The sequence below is a fragment of the Anthonomus grandis genome, chromosome 2 (assembly GCF_022605725.1).
Source record: "Anthonomus grandis grandis chromosome 2, icAntGran1.3, whole genome shotgun sequence".
NCBI lineage: Eukaryota > Metazoa > Arthropoda > Insecta > Coleoptera > Curculionidae > Anthonomus > Anthonomus grandis.
The window spans coordinates 30,834,635-30,848,631 of NC_065547.1; the positions used below are offsets into that span (position 1 = coordinate 30,834,635).

At 34.3% G+C, this 13,997-nt stretch overlaps 2 protein-coding genes across 3 annotated transcripts in view; one reads left to right on the forward strand and one right to left on the reverse strand.

The window, feature by feature from the left end:
* The first annotated feature begins 1,950 nt into the window (after positions 1-1,950).
* Positions 1,951-4,946, forward strand: LOC126748059 (uncharacterized). Its single transcript, XM_050457067.1, has 2 exons — positions 1,951-2,721; positions 3,797-4,946. The coding sequence occupies exons 1-2, from the start codon at positions 2,519-2,521 to the stop codon at positions 4,560-4,562; spliced, it is 969 nt and encodes a 322-aa protein (XP_050313024.1). The 5' UTR covers positions 1,951-2,518; the 3' UTR covers positions 4,563-4,946.
* A 707-nt stretch (positions 4,947-5,653) lies between these two features.
* The window catches only part of LOC126748057 (1-phosphatidylinositol 4,5-bisphosphate phosphodiesterase classes I and II), an 87,398-nt gene continuing 79,054 nt past the window's right edge, over positions 5,654-13,997 (reverse strand). The window contains exons 12-18 of one of the 2 annotated variants that reach the window (XM_050457034.1): positions 13,503-13,695; positions 13,228-13,433; positions 12,936-13,167; positions 12,722-12,878; positions 11,533-11,830; positions 11,223-11,477; positions 5,654-6,916 (exon numbers count right to left, since the gene is read on the reverse strand). In XM_050457034.1, coding sequence (XP_050312991.1) covers positions 6,839-6,916; positions 11,223-11,477; positions 11,533-11,830; positions 12,722-12,878; positions 12,936-13,167; positions 13,228-13,433; positions 13,503-13,695 — 1,419 coding nt within the window. In that variant the 3' untranslated portion in view covers positions 5,654-6,838. The remainder of the gene's footprint in view (positions 6,917-11,222; positions 11,478-11,532; positions 11,831-12,721; positions 12,879-12,935; positions 13,168-13,227; positions 13,434-13,502; positions 13,696-13,997) is intronic. The other variant, XM_050457046.1, reaches the window with a different exon arrangement.

Genomic DNA, 13,997 nt, shown 5'->3' on the forward strand with positions numbered 1-13,997 from the left:
TTTATTTGTATTTTAATAACTGTTAATCATTTTTTGATAGTCATTAAATGTTTATACTGTGAATGCTGTGTTAAACGTCCGGTAAGAGTTCTTTTTAAGTGTTATAATTTGGGGAAAAAATGAGGGTTTCTATTATAGGTGTGATTATGCCCTTATGGCGAATCAGGACACCATAAATACTGCATTAATTATTACTGTAGATTAAGAGTTTTTATGTTAACCTGAATTAGAGTAAAAAACAGATTATGATGATTTTTTTCCAGCATTTTGAGCAGGTGCGGATCTGTTTTTACACCCTTTTTGTGTTCGATTTATATTTAATATCGGCGTAGGATGTCCGTTATTCTTTATTTACACTTTCGCTTCTAAAGTTAAGTTGTTAAACACTAGTTTTTTTCAAATCACACTCCCTCATTTTCTACTTTTTTCACAATCACATTACGATTCAAAAGAAGCCAAATAAAAAACAAACGGCGCAACACATCGTTGTATAAAGGCACAGTATAAAGAACAAGACAGTAGGTTCACTCTCTTGCGGCCGTTTGAAGTAGGGACTTCTAAACAGTGCCGACTTTTTTTACGCGGTCGTAAATCATTATTTAGTTTCGGCGGCAATCCTTTACGATACGGGGGGTGTTTGAAACATTTTTAATAAGGAATATTTTCGTACATCGCGGCGGGCAGCGTGTAATATATGGAATTTTTTGAAATTAAAGGCACTTTGTATTATTGTTAAAATGAAATTGAAAGAATAATATTAAGTATCTCTTTTGAACAAATAACTGTAAGAAAAACACTTGGTAGATAGCTTTAAAATTAAGTTTATTAGAATGTACACAATTAAATCTTAGCTTTATGTTCCTTTCATGCTCTTTTCTCAACTGACCAAGAAACTACCTACCTAATATTACATACACTTAATTAATAATAACTTCGTTAATATAGCCATTTTTTAAATATTTAATTAAATTTACATAATAATGTGATAACAACACTCAGCATATGGAACTCGGTAACAGTGAAATATAAAAAGGCAGTTAAATAAAAAAACTTATTAAATGCCTAATTATTTGCTTTTGAAATAGGGGATGAAAGAACAAACCACTAAAATTAAAATAAAACGAAAATAGGTGTTTTACAACCTAGAATTCATATAAATATGTAAAATAAATATAGTTTTACATTGGGGATTATAGTACACATCAATATTTTGAAACTTAAACCCTTAAAAACCACCCTTAATGACGAAAAAAATGCAGTTTTAGTATGGTTAGACGGTATAAGTGGCTAAAATTTATATCATTCAAATGATTGCAATGCAACTAATAATAAATCGGATAGCTTTCACTATTAAAAACCACCACTAATAACAGAATATTACCAAAAATTTTGCATTTTTTTAGATTAAAATCACGATTTTAAAAAAATATGTACTCTAAATCGCTGATACTTTTTAAACATATTATTGGTACCTATATGTATATAGTCCATTGTAGAAGGCTACGCTTTAATTTTTGAAATAAATACATAATTTTTTATGATAAATTTTTTTAAAACTGCAATTATTTTTATTTTATTCCTAACTTTTTGAATTTTTATGCTAATGACTTACAATCAAGTTTATTTTTAAAGTTTTTGATAGTACATACTTGAAAAAACGTGCTAGATATTTGTATAAGAAACGTGATTTTTGAAAATTATTTCAAGTTATTATTTTACGTCATTATATTTTGTTATCTAAAAAAAGGGGTTATGTTCACACAGTTGTATCTCGGCGCCTATAGAGCCATATTGGCTTTATAGAGCCTATAAAGCCGATCTTTTATTTTTAAACCAACTTTTGTTTATTAGATTTTTTTGTAAGATCTCAATTTTCCGAGATATTTAAGATATACTGAAGAAAAGCGTGTATTTTTTTCTGTGAACTAATCCATTTTTATTTAAAAAAAAATGTATATCCCCTTTCACTTCTGCAGCCATCTACGCAACATATCGTCGGCATTTTTAAAGTACAAAATTTCCGCCCAACGCTATTATAGTTCTAATATTGAAGACGCCCCTGTATAACGCAGTCGCCACCGGGCAGCAAAAAAGAGTAGCATCACAAAGCGAGTGAGACAGGCAACATTTTGGGCGGCGCTTAGAGTGATCCTTCTATTCTAGTTTATGTTCGGTGATAAAGGCTAGCGTCCACTTCAGACGGATCCCGGCGGGGCGGACCGGGCCGCATTTCTTGCAACTGCGTTCACTATAGACGCAGCAAGACGGATATTTTTAGGTATACTGTATGTTTAGCCAGTTTCAGTTTAGTCGTTTTTGTGTTTATTGTAGATGGAGTGGGACGAGCGTTTTCGACACTATTGAAATTTGAGTCATTTTAATCATTGAACTGATAAAAAAGTCCTGAAATGGAAATAGATACGTCTGATGAAGAGTTGTTCCTGTTTCAAATATTGCTGGAAGAGGAAGAAAAAATGGAAAAAAAGAAACGTAAACATAAAATGTGGGTTCACGATATATGCAGGCAAAGAAAACTATACGGAGAATTTCACCATTTAATTCCAGATTTGAAAAAAGACCCTACAAAGTTTTTGAATATTTTCGTATGTCAGAAGAAAAATTTGAAGAATTACTGCATATTTTAAATAACGACCTTATAAAACAAAAATCTAAATTTAGAGAACCAGTAGAGCCATATGAACGACTGGCTGTCTGTCTCAGGTAAGTAGTATTCTTATAAAGAAACATGCATCAGAATAATTTTATGCAAAGTGATCATAGCTCATTTTTTAATGTTCCACGGCATGAAATCAAAAACTATTATTTCTGCGATGATAAACTTTAATTCATATTTTTTATACTTACTACATTTTATTCTAATTTCTATATAAATGTATTAAGTTGTTAGTCTACTAACATCAACGTTCAGGAAACGTTAGAAATTCTCCCATCTGCATATATGTCTTGTTTGCGTGATCAGCTGGTCCAGCTTGTGCGACTGGTGAGGATTGTCCAGGTGAAACTGGAGAATAAACTTGCCATCCTAACGAATAACTAAGTTCATTGCTTTGGACCATAGTATTTGATCCAGTCGTTGCAATTTGACCTGTCTGTAACACTGGCATTCGGACTGGTTCTTGATAATGGCTCCGCACAGTAGGACGATTAAAATATTGTTCATGGCTTGCTTTTCGCTGTAACATTTCCAATTCAGCGTCATTTATAATTTTAAAGACGGAACATTTTACACGAATTTGGATGTCTTCAGGAAAAGTTTTCACTGTACACCCCAAATTAGTAAAAAAGTCAACAACTGTGTCAGGTTCTTGGCGAGGTTGGTCATACTTTTTTCTTAATATAGGACTGAAACAGTGTTTTTGCCGAGGTTGAGGACTGGCCATATTCGTCCTGTACTTTCTTTTTTTTTGAACATGAAGCAGTTGAATTGAAACTCATTTGGGATTGGGACCCTGGTGTAGATGGTGGCGACATGTTATCAAGCACAGCTTCTTCATCATCACTCGACTGTCTCGAAATGTTTGTTAAACATTTTTCCTGAGTTTCCAAGTAACAAGTTAGAAATTGCATTTCTTTCTCATATTTAATAGGCTTATTCTTTGTAGCGGCTTGTCCGCTCTTGGTTTTTCGCAAATTTTTTGCGCGCCTAAAGTTGTCTCTTAGCCTTTTCCAGGGGTCCCGACATTCGGATGCTAAAAAGAAAATGTATGGATATATTAAATAAACAATATTCTTTTTTTTTGCGGGTATAAACACTAATAATTAAATTCTTTTCCAGGTTTTTGGCGACTGGCAACTCTTTTCGATCACTTGCTTTCAGTTTTCGTTTAGGAGAAAAGACTGTAAGAGCTATAGTCTACGAAACTTGTACAGCAATATGGCAGAGAATGAAAATTGACACACCTTCGGAAGAACAATGGGAAACAATAGCTTGTCAGTTTTGGGATAAATGGAATTTTCCCAACTGTATAGGGGCGTTAGACGGGAAACAAGTTGTTATAGAATGTCCCGCAAAAAGTGGATCGAAATACTTTGGCTGTAAAAAAACATTTTGTGTGGTTTTATTAGCTTTGGTAGGCGCCGATTATAAATTTCTGGCGGTCGACATTGGCGGCCTAGGGAAAAACTCCGATGGAAATATTTTTTCGAATTCCAATTTCGGAAAAGCACTAGCAGAGAACAGACTGAACATTCCTCATTACAAACCACTTCCTGGCACTGAAGATACTATGCCTTATGTTATTATTGGAGATGCAGCATTTCCTTTAGGAAGGCATTTAATAAGACCATATCCTGGTAACCAGACTTTAGACTCTGAAGAGAAGAAAGTGTTTAATTATAGGCTAAGCCGAGCACAACGGGTCAGTGAAAATGCGTTTGGCATACTATGCAGAAGGTTTAGAATATACGAAAGACGAATATCCATGACCCCTGAACATATTAACATTGTAGTGGCAGCAACGTGTGCTTTACATAACTTTTTAATTACCAATGTGGGGTTACAAGACGATTTAAAAAAAATAATGAAACATTGGAAGGATTAGTGAATTTACCACACTTTAGTGGAAATGCAACACAACTTGCTCTCAGTATTCGGGACAAGTTTAAACAATATTTTGTATCGAATTTCGGATCACTACCTTGGCAATCACAGGTCATAAGACGAGGATTTCGTCATAACGAATAATATATACTTCGCTACCGTCTATTTTACATATATGTATCTGACATATTATTATTTAATTAGGTAAATAAATGCGTCTGAAATACCTATGTACTCACCCCTTAATTTCAATAAATCTGCAATTTCTTGCCATATATTGTTTCTCCTCTGTTCGTAGTGGTACCTCGCATCTTCCGTGTCGTATAGTTCCTTATACTGGGACACTAATGATATTAGCAAGTCTTCGTCCATTTCTAATTAATTTCCTAGTTAATTTGTGGGCAAAGCAATAAAGAATTAACCAAAAATACTAAAATGTGTTTGTGCTGCTATCGCTCTACGTTAACTTGAGACGGGTCGCAACGTGCCGTCCGCAAAAATCCGCCTATGAGGCAAAACAAAAATCCGTTGCGTTCCGCCCCGATGCGACGCGCTTCGAGTGGACGCACTTTCATTTGTTTCCACGTGAGAGAGTATTATTGCGTTGCAACGAGGCCCGATGCGATCCGTATAGTGGACGCTAGCCTTAACAAAGCGAATGCGAAAATCCGCTCACGGGTTCAATCACATTGAGTCCCCAGCAGCGTTTCCCCCTCACGCGATCGCACTAATTGGCGGCATCCGCTACAGGTTATTTGCTTTGCGATAACACCGAACATAAACTAGAACTTGTTCTTTATACTGTGGCGATAAGGACGTTGGGCTTCTGCGTCCATCCATCAAGGAAATATTGGTTAGAGTTCCCTCGGAATAGTTGTGTTTTGGAGCATCGAGTTAATATGCTTGGAAATATTTAGGCAGACATATTTAAAAAAATATATTTCAAATAATAAAATATGGATTATCGTATGTTGTCTGAGGATGTGAAAATTTTTGGTGGGAAGTGGGCGGAGGCCTAGGGCCCTCCCTCACGAGCCGCCACTGGTTTGTGCACTAGTCCTACATGCTAAATCGATAAAACACCCACCCAAAAAGTGTTTAACTTTCAATTTATTATCATCTACATTATAACAGAATTCACTCAAGTAGTAAATAGACTCAAAAAAATAGAAAACAAAAAAAATATAACAGATAATCGATAATTTTTTACATTCTTACCTTTACAAAACATTTCTAACATACAACTTAACAAAAAAATATTTAGCACTCGATATACATAATTATAAATTAAAAAAAAATAGTAGTACAGTCAGTATTTATACAACGGTGAGTTCGTTTTTGGAGTTAAGCCCCTCCCACTTTCTATTAAACCTCGTCCATGATCCTAATACGCATGCGTTATAGACCAATCGGAAGGTCGCACCGGACAACATGGCTGCTTAAAGGGGGAGTGGCTTTGGTTAAAGGAGAAGGGATTTATCAGTGGGAGTGACTTAAAGGGATAGTGGAAGGGGTTTTCATACTTTTGACTGTACTATAATCGCGATAGACAATAATAAGCGCTAATAGAGAACTCAAGTGCGCTCCAAAGGGCACTTAATCAATAATACCACTTATGTTTGTTACTAAATCCTATTATCACAATATGAAACGACGAGAATACACTAATTTTGGGTTTGCTTTATTTAATTTAATTTATTCAATTTTTGGTTGACTAATAAGGGATAGTACTGTAATCCACACAAGTTATTTAATCCTTCGAGCCGGACAACTAATCCCTAGTTAACTACAACTAAGACTAGTTAACTACCGGTTACAATTTCGTAGTTGATTGTCACAAGTTAAACTTAATACTGTTAAGCCTTAAGTAACTTCTTTCTTATAGGAGGGGAGGGGAGGATTTAAATACGGTTTCGGTCAGTCTTACGAAAGAAAAGAAAGTTTTTATCCATTGTACTAACTATTTAGGAATGTGACCTCAACTGAGAGAGAAAAGAGAGTTATTTGGCTACTTCCCTATATATTTAAACTATTTTCTTAATTAATATTTGTCAGTATTAATTAATTAATAATAATAATCTCATTTTGGTAATTAAAGTGACTAGAACCGATGATCATATTATTAATTGTTATATTCTCGTTAAACGGCGTCTCAAGTGCCCGTATCGGGTTTAGGTGAGGAGTAAATCAATTCGAGGTTGATTTACGAGTGAGGAGAGTAAATCAATTTAATTTTGGGTTTTTAGCGACCCTTTTATAGGGGCCGCGTTGAGACATTTATGGTACGCCGCTGCTACACTCTCCATTCATCTGCGCCAACCGAATCTGGAATTCTTTTTGGAGTGTTTGGCGGGCCTGAAAAAGAGAGTAAACATCAAAATAAACCCATCGACATGATATTCGTTTTTACCTACTTTCTTGCATAATATAATTAAATTTAACTCAGATTTTTGGAAGCACTCAAAATCTTCTTCGCGAATTTTAAAAAAATCAAAATAGACTTATAGGTATAGTACAATTTTCGGCAAACAATAAATTTTTAATATAATAATTTCGAAAAATCGATAAAAATCCTTAAAAAATACAATCCATCAAAAAACATTAGTTTGGGTTACAATTCAAAAACGATTAATCAAAAAAATATATCTACACCACTGAATTCTACGGAGAAAAATCTATAAGGATGTGTTTTTACTTTTACAAAAACTTTAAAAATAACGGAGATACGAGGAGGGTCCCAAAATGCAAAAATTTCAAAAATGCCCTGTATCTTAAAAAATAAAAGGGCTATGAACATTTTCTTAACAGCATCTTTAGTTTAAGTAGCACAGTGTCGCGAAAACCGCAACTCGCTATCTCTAAAAATAACGGAGATATCAAGTAGATAATAATCATAGTAGAATCTGCTTCATTTCCACAGAACTTTATATTTTGTAATATAGGTATAAGCCGGAAAGCGCGATACAATCATAAATAATACTCTATAGATATTCAGCGATTTCATTTCGCTCAGGCTCGATTTATATTTTACGCATTTACTACAATATGAAATTTAATTTATTTTTCTACATTACTAGATTTAATTGCCCCTTTTGGGTTGATGACTGGTTGGATTTATCTGCTTGAATAAATATAGAAAATTGAAGAAGTAGTTCATTCTTGCAGTGGAGTTAATAGATCAATGGCTAACTAAAGGTACTTCGGTCATCCTCCACTAAATTTATTTAAAAATATTAATGCTACATGTTTCGGACATATAACATGTCCATCATTAGGGATACTATAAAAGAACCAAGGAAACTTATAAGATATAGATTCAAATTGTTAAATTACAAAAGGTATTAAAATTACTTACACAAATTAAGGGGCTCCGTCAATACATCTTACAGATCTAGTGCCTCAGACAAGGTTAAAACGATTAAAAATCAATAAAAATGGCATCCACAATAGGATAAAAAGCTCAATTAATTAACAAATAATTGGACGTTGAAGACATAAAACTTACATTAAGATACATGAGAATGGGACCAAACATGGATTTACAAAAACTGTTAAAGTTGTAAAAACTATAAAGTTTTTGTAAATCCATGTTTGGTCCCATCCTCATGTATCTTAATGTAAGTTTTATGACTTCAACGTCCAATTATTTGTTAATTAATTAAGCTTTTTATCATATTGTGGATGCCATTTTTATTGATTTTTAGTCGTTTTAACCTTTTAACCTTGTCTAACGCACTAGATCTGTAAAATGTATTGGCATAACCCCTTAATTTGTGTAAGTAATTTTAATACCTTTTATAATTTAACAATTTGAATATATATCTTATAAGTTTCCTTGGCTCTTATATAGTATCCCTGATGAAGGGCATGTTATATGTCCGAAACATGTAGGATTAATATTTTTAAATAAATTTAGTGGAGGATAACCGAAGTATCTTTAGTTACCCATTAATAAAGAAAATATTATTTGATAAAGAAAATATATATTTTTTATTTATTTAAACGAAATAAACAAAAGCAGCTATCAATCTAACAGATACCTTAGTACAGTCAATGTAGCTTAAAAAAAAGCCTGATTTCGGTGAAAATAGTATCACCATTCACATTTTCAATGTCGAACAGGTTTGATAAAATACGCTTAAATCCGAAAAGTTTCGGTACCAATCTACGGCAAGTCGCAGAAAAAACTTTCACAATAAAAATTGTAGAGCGTTAAAAACCTACAAAAAACTTTATTTTTAAACTAAATTCAACAGTTTTTGAGATATTACGCGTGAATGAACAAAATGTACATTATATTGATGTTATTCGCATAAGGCGTTCAAAATTTGATCAATTACATGAATATAGGGACATAACTGCATCCTGAGCGGGCCGACCCACCATGCATCTCAATTGGTATTTATTTAAAAAAGGTTCTTTGTGTAAGGGAACCACAAGAAAGCCTTTTAAAGCAAATAGAAATTTATTTATTTATTAAATATACGACAGAGCCACTTTTTAAAAACAATAATAGATAATACAAAATACTAGATAATATAATACAACAATACAAATATAAATATAATATTAAATTGGATACTGATAGCATTGTAGTCGATGCAATAATTACGAAAAATATTAACTTCAGCTCTCTAAGCAAGGGATCTTAAGAATCTTCTTTGTACATTCAGCCTCAAGGCGTTCAATATGAGAATCATAATAAGGGGACCAAATTACAGACGCATACTCAAGCAAGGACCGTACCAAAGAGTAATAAATTAATTTGAAACAGTAAGGTGAAAGATGTATACTATTTCTAGTGATAAAACGAAGACTACGCATACTCCTTTTAATAATAGCCAAAACGTGCGGCAAAAAAGTTAGCTTGGTATCGAAAAGAACACCTACATCTTTAACTGTATCAACTGACCTGAGTTCGTTATTGTTGATTGTGTATTGATAATTAATAATTTTATTAGAACGACCAAACGAAATACATAGCCCCAACTTCCTAACCAGATGTTTATGACCAACCCTATCAAAGGCCTTCGAGAAGTCTGTATACACGCTATGAACCTGTACGGACCTCTCAAAAGCACCAATCAAATCATATTGATAAGTCAACGGGTTATATACCGTAGATCTACCCTGAGAAAAGCCATGCTGATGATCACTTAGCAATCGCCTACAGTGACATGAAAATTGCACAGAAAACAACCTGTCAAACAGCTTAGAAACTACCGTCTAAATATACACACCTCTATAGTTACAAATACCAGTTCTATCGCCATTTTTATGAATTGGTGTTAAAAAGCTTACCTCCCAATTTGCCTGATGTCAAGCAAAGATTGAAAAGGTGATGCAGAGGCTTACTCAGAGTTATAGTCAGGAGCCTTGCTGATAGATTGCCTATATGTAGTTTCAAAATACCTAGCAAATAAGTTTACAATATCTTGACCATTATCAGCAACATCGGCTTCCATATGCTTTCCACGGCTATTGGGGTATGAATCAGACCTACGCAATCTATTGATGTGTTTTCAAAATCAAGAAGGATCATGAGAAATTTCAGTATTTAATCTTTTGTAGTATAAGTATAGTAATTAAAGTATTAAGTTATGTATTATATTTAGAATAAAACAAATGTAATTATTTCTTATTTTTTTATCATACGGTAGGTACCTTTTAGATATGTTATTATATTTATAGATTAGTCAATATCCTAGTAAGGGTTCGTGCCAGCCGCTATGTATGTCAACCAATTTGGTAATATGCTTATTTAATAATTATATTGTTGACTTATGTGTAATAGTTTAGGCTAAGCAATTTTGAGTGCTTCTGTACCAAATTATTATAATTTTGAATATACTTAGATTTTGGTCATGTTTTAGACAAGCCGTTTTAATTGAAACTCCTTAACCTCCTACATTATTACACTTCCAATATATGACCTAAAACATTCATCACGAAGAGTTTTACATTTATTCCTCAAATTTGAAAAAATAACATAATCCATGGGATCCTTACTATTTTTGAATTGAGCGTGAGCAATCTTTTTTGAATAACAAGATTCTGTAATTTTCTACTAAAGCAAGTGGGAAAATTAGATGAATTAAAATGTTTAATTTGAACAAACATCCCAATACCAAATATCAATGCATTTATTAATATCTTTCTGATTAAAAGCAGTATCCCAATTCATGCTATCAAGGAAACAAAATCACAGTTTACAAAATCCCAATAAAAACCATCATACTTAAGATTTAAATCACAATTAATAGGAATACTTATTTCATAAGCAGGATGGTGGTTTGATGCCGGTGATAAGTTTTCAAATCAAAAGAAATTATGCCTTCTTAAACGATAAATTCCTAACATATACAATTGGGTTCACTACAGTTTTCAGCTAGTTTTGCCTGACTAACATACTGGTAAAATTAGTAATTCTTGATAACATGAAAATTGATTCATTTTAGTATAGATACTCTATGCTGTTTTTCAATTACAATCACCAGACCAAGTTCAAAAAAACATACTAAACAATCCAGATTTCATTAAACATTGGTCGGATATCCCAGAAATGTCATTTTGATAATGTAAAAAAACTCTTTTTTACTTACGAATTCTCAACAAACGATTGGATGAATGGCCGCTCAACTTGCCAACGAGGCCAACTCACCTTTTCTTTGTGCTCTAAAAACTGCTCCCTGACAGCCTCGTGTTGCTTCAACAGTTGATCTTTCCGCGCCTCGAACACTTGCCCCAACTTCTCGCGCTCGGAAACGCCGCGATCCACTACCGCCGTTACCGCCTCCCTCTTCACCCTCGTAAACTGTTCACGGTTTCGATGTTTCTTCGCCAACATCTTCACTTCCTCCCGATGGTCCGATTGGAGTTTTCGCATCAGTTCGTTGGTCTCCTTTTCAAACTGGTCCTGAAACATACCATACATAATTTGGCCTTTCGAGTCAGAAATATACCAAACAAACCTTTAAAGTTTTCAGCTGGCTATTTTGGCTTTGCTTCATCACTTTTTCTACTGTCGAATAGATACTGTCCAAATAACGTTCTCGTAATTCTTTCTCTTGAGTCATCAGGTCTCTGTTCATGGCTAACAGGCGTTCTGATTGGCTGCGAGGTATCCCTCTCTCTTCGATGCTTCGGGACGCTTCCTCTGCGCCGCCGTCGACGTCTTCTACGGACGTTAAGGGCTCAGCACTTGGGGATTCGGTAGAGAAGACTCCGCTGCTGCTCGTAAACAGTCTAATGAGAGAACTTCTTTCACAACTGTCAAAATATTTGACAGTTTTAATTTAAATTTTGCGCATAGTTGTTAACTGGGTAGTATTTAATAAGATTTTGCCACAAAACAGTTAGTGATTGTGTTGGTGTGCACACGCAACGTGGTTGAAAGCACAAAGTTGATTCCTGAACAAGTGATATTGCTTAAAAACCACTTAAAATAGAACTATCACCAGAACGTTACGTAAGCATTTCTTAAGAAAGTTTCTAAGATTCAAAGAAGAAAGAAGCAGAAAATTTCTCAAAAACTGCTTAATGTGCAGTTATTAAACGTACATCAGTACATTAAGCAAACATTCTCTAACAAATTTGTTATAACACTAAGAAGAAAGAAACAAGGGTTTTTGAGATATTTTAAGAGAACTTTGCCATTAAAGGTGATTCTACACACAGCTTATGCCTACTAAAAGATGGAAATTTATCAAAAACTACTTAATGCAGAGTCATATCAAACGTACATCAGTAGATATTAAGCAAGTGATTTTCTAACCAATTTGTTAACATACCAGAAAAGAAAAAAGGAATTTTTGAGATGTTTTAAGAGGACATTGTCCAATAAAGATGACTCTTCATACAGCTTATGCCTACCAACACTGGAAATTTCTCAAAATTACTTAACGTAGGTTATCAAACGAAAACCAGCACATTAAGCAAATATTTCTCTAACAAATTTAAAAAGATACCAAAACGAAATCAACTAGAGGTATTGAGATATCACCAGTTTAATAGCACCTTGTCCGGAAAAAAGTTTTGAGCGTTTCATCATATTAAGATTTTACAGGATTTAGTCCCACTATACCAGACATTTTACAATACTCAAGATGATTGACATATTTAAATGAGGCTCCTTGAAGGCAGTTGAGATAAAAAACTTACATATTCTTACTGGACAGTCTCTTCACCAGCTTCATATTGATCAGTTTCGAGCGTTTCTCGCTACAATCGCCGCTCTTCTGTGAGTGAAAAATCTGCTTCTTTTTCTCGTGCTTCTTCCGTAAAGACTCCAACTTCTTGTCCAACTCCAATTTCTTTTCTATAATTGAATATACCGCATCATCTCTGTCAAACTTTCCCTTCTGCCTTCCCTTACCTCTAACCAATTTATTTTCCATGAACTTCTCCAACGTTTCCGCGATAATTTCCTCATTTTTACACTCAATTTTCACTTCGACCAGTTTACTTTGAGGGTTTGCATCGGTGGTGGAGAGATTCGGCAACGTGGCGGCAGACGTAGAGGAGTTGCTCTGCACGTCCGCAGTTGCTACTGAAGTAGGGTTGCCAGAGTTCGGTGGAGGACTGCCGTTTATTTGTTCCTTTGGGTTCTAAATAAGAATATTGGTCTGCAATTTCTTATGGTTTAGTAAGTTTATTCGTTTACTTACTCGTCCAAGACTGTTCTTTTTTTGTTCTTCTTGTTCGGTGGGTTCGAGTCCCTCGATCAGTACGGCCAATTGGTGCGTTCTCTTGTCCAAATCGCTCTGGTATTTGATCGGGTTGGCCAGTGCGTCCGCGAACTCTGACAGTCCGTCCGGGACGTAGTCTTTCACTACTACGTGCAGAAAGATAGTGGCTAAGGGTAGAGGTTGACCTGAAATTATTTTTTGAACATATAACTTTCTCTTTCAAATTGTATTTGGCCGTTGTTTTCGCTTCTTACCTAAATCAGTTCGAAGATTAACGTGTCGGTATCCGGGACATAAGCCCATCACCGGTAAAATCCGGTGTCCGATGAATTTGCCTCCCTCTTCGTAGGCGACGATCCGGATCGAAGCCAATTCGGGTAAAACCACTTTTTTAAATATGAAAGGGTCTTCATCGTATACTGGATTGATTCCGTTGCAAGGAATTACCTAAAAAAATAAAATTGAAAACAAACTAAAAAATTTAATTAAAAAACGGAATAAATTAAGGAAGCATTTTTTTCATACACATGAACCATGAAATCGCGCTGCGAAGTGAATGTAACGTCTGTTGTGTTGTCTTTCAATTTAAACCAAATATTTGTTACTTACTTTCTAAATAAAAGTCTTTCAATCAATGTGCAAGTATATTATGATTATATTTCAAGATAGTCAGTGCAAAGGCAGTTTATTTCCTAAGATTTATTTTTTTAGGACTTTAGGCTAGTGCTTCCAAAGATGTTGCACGGTGT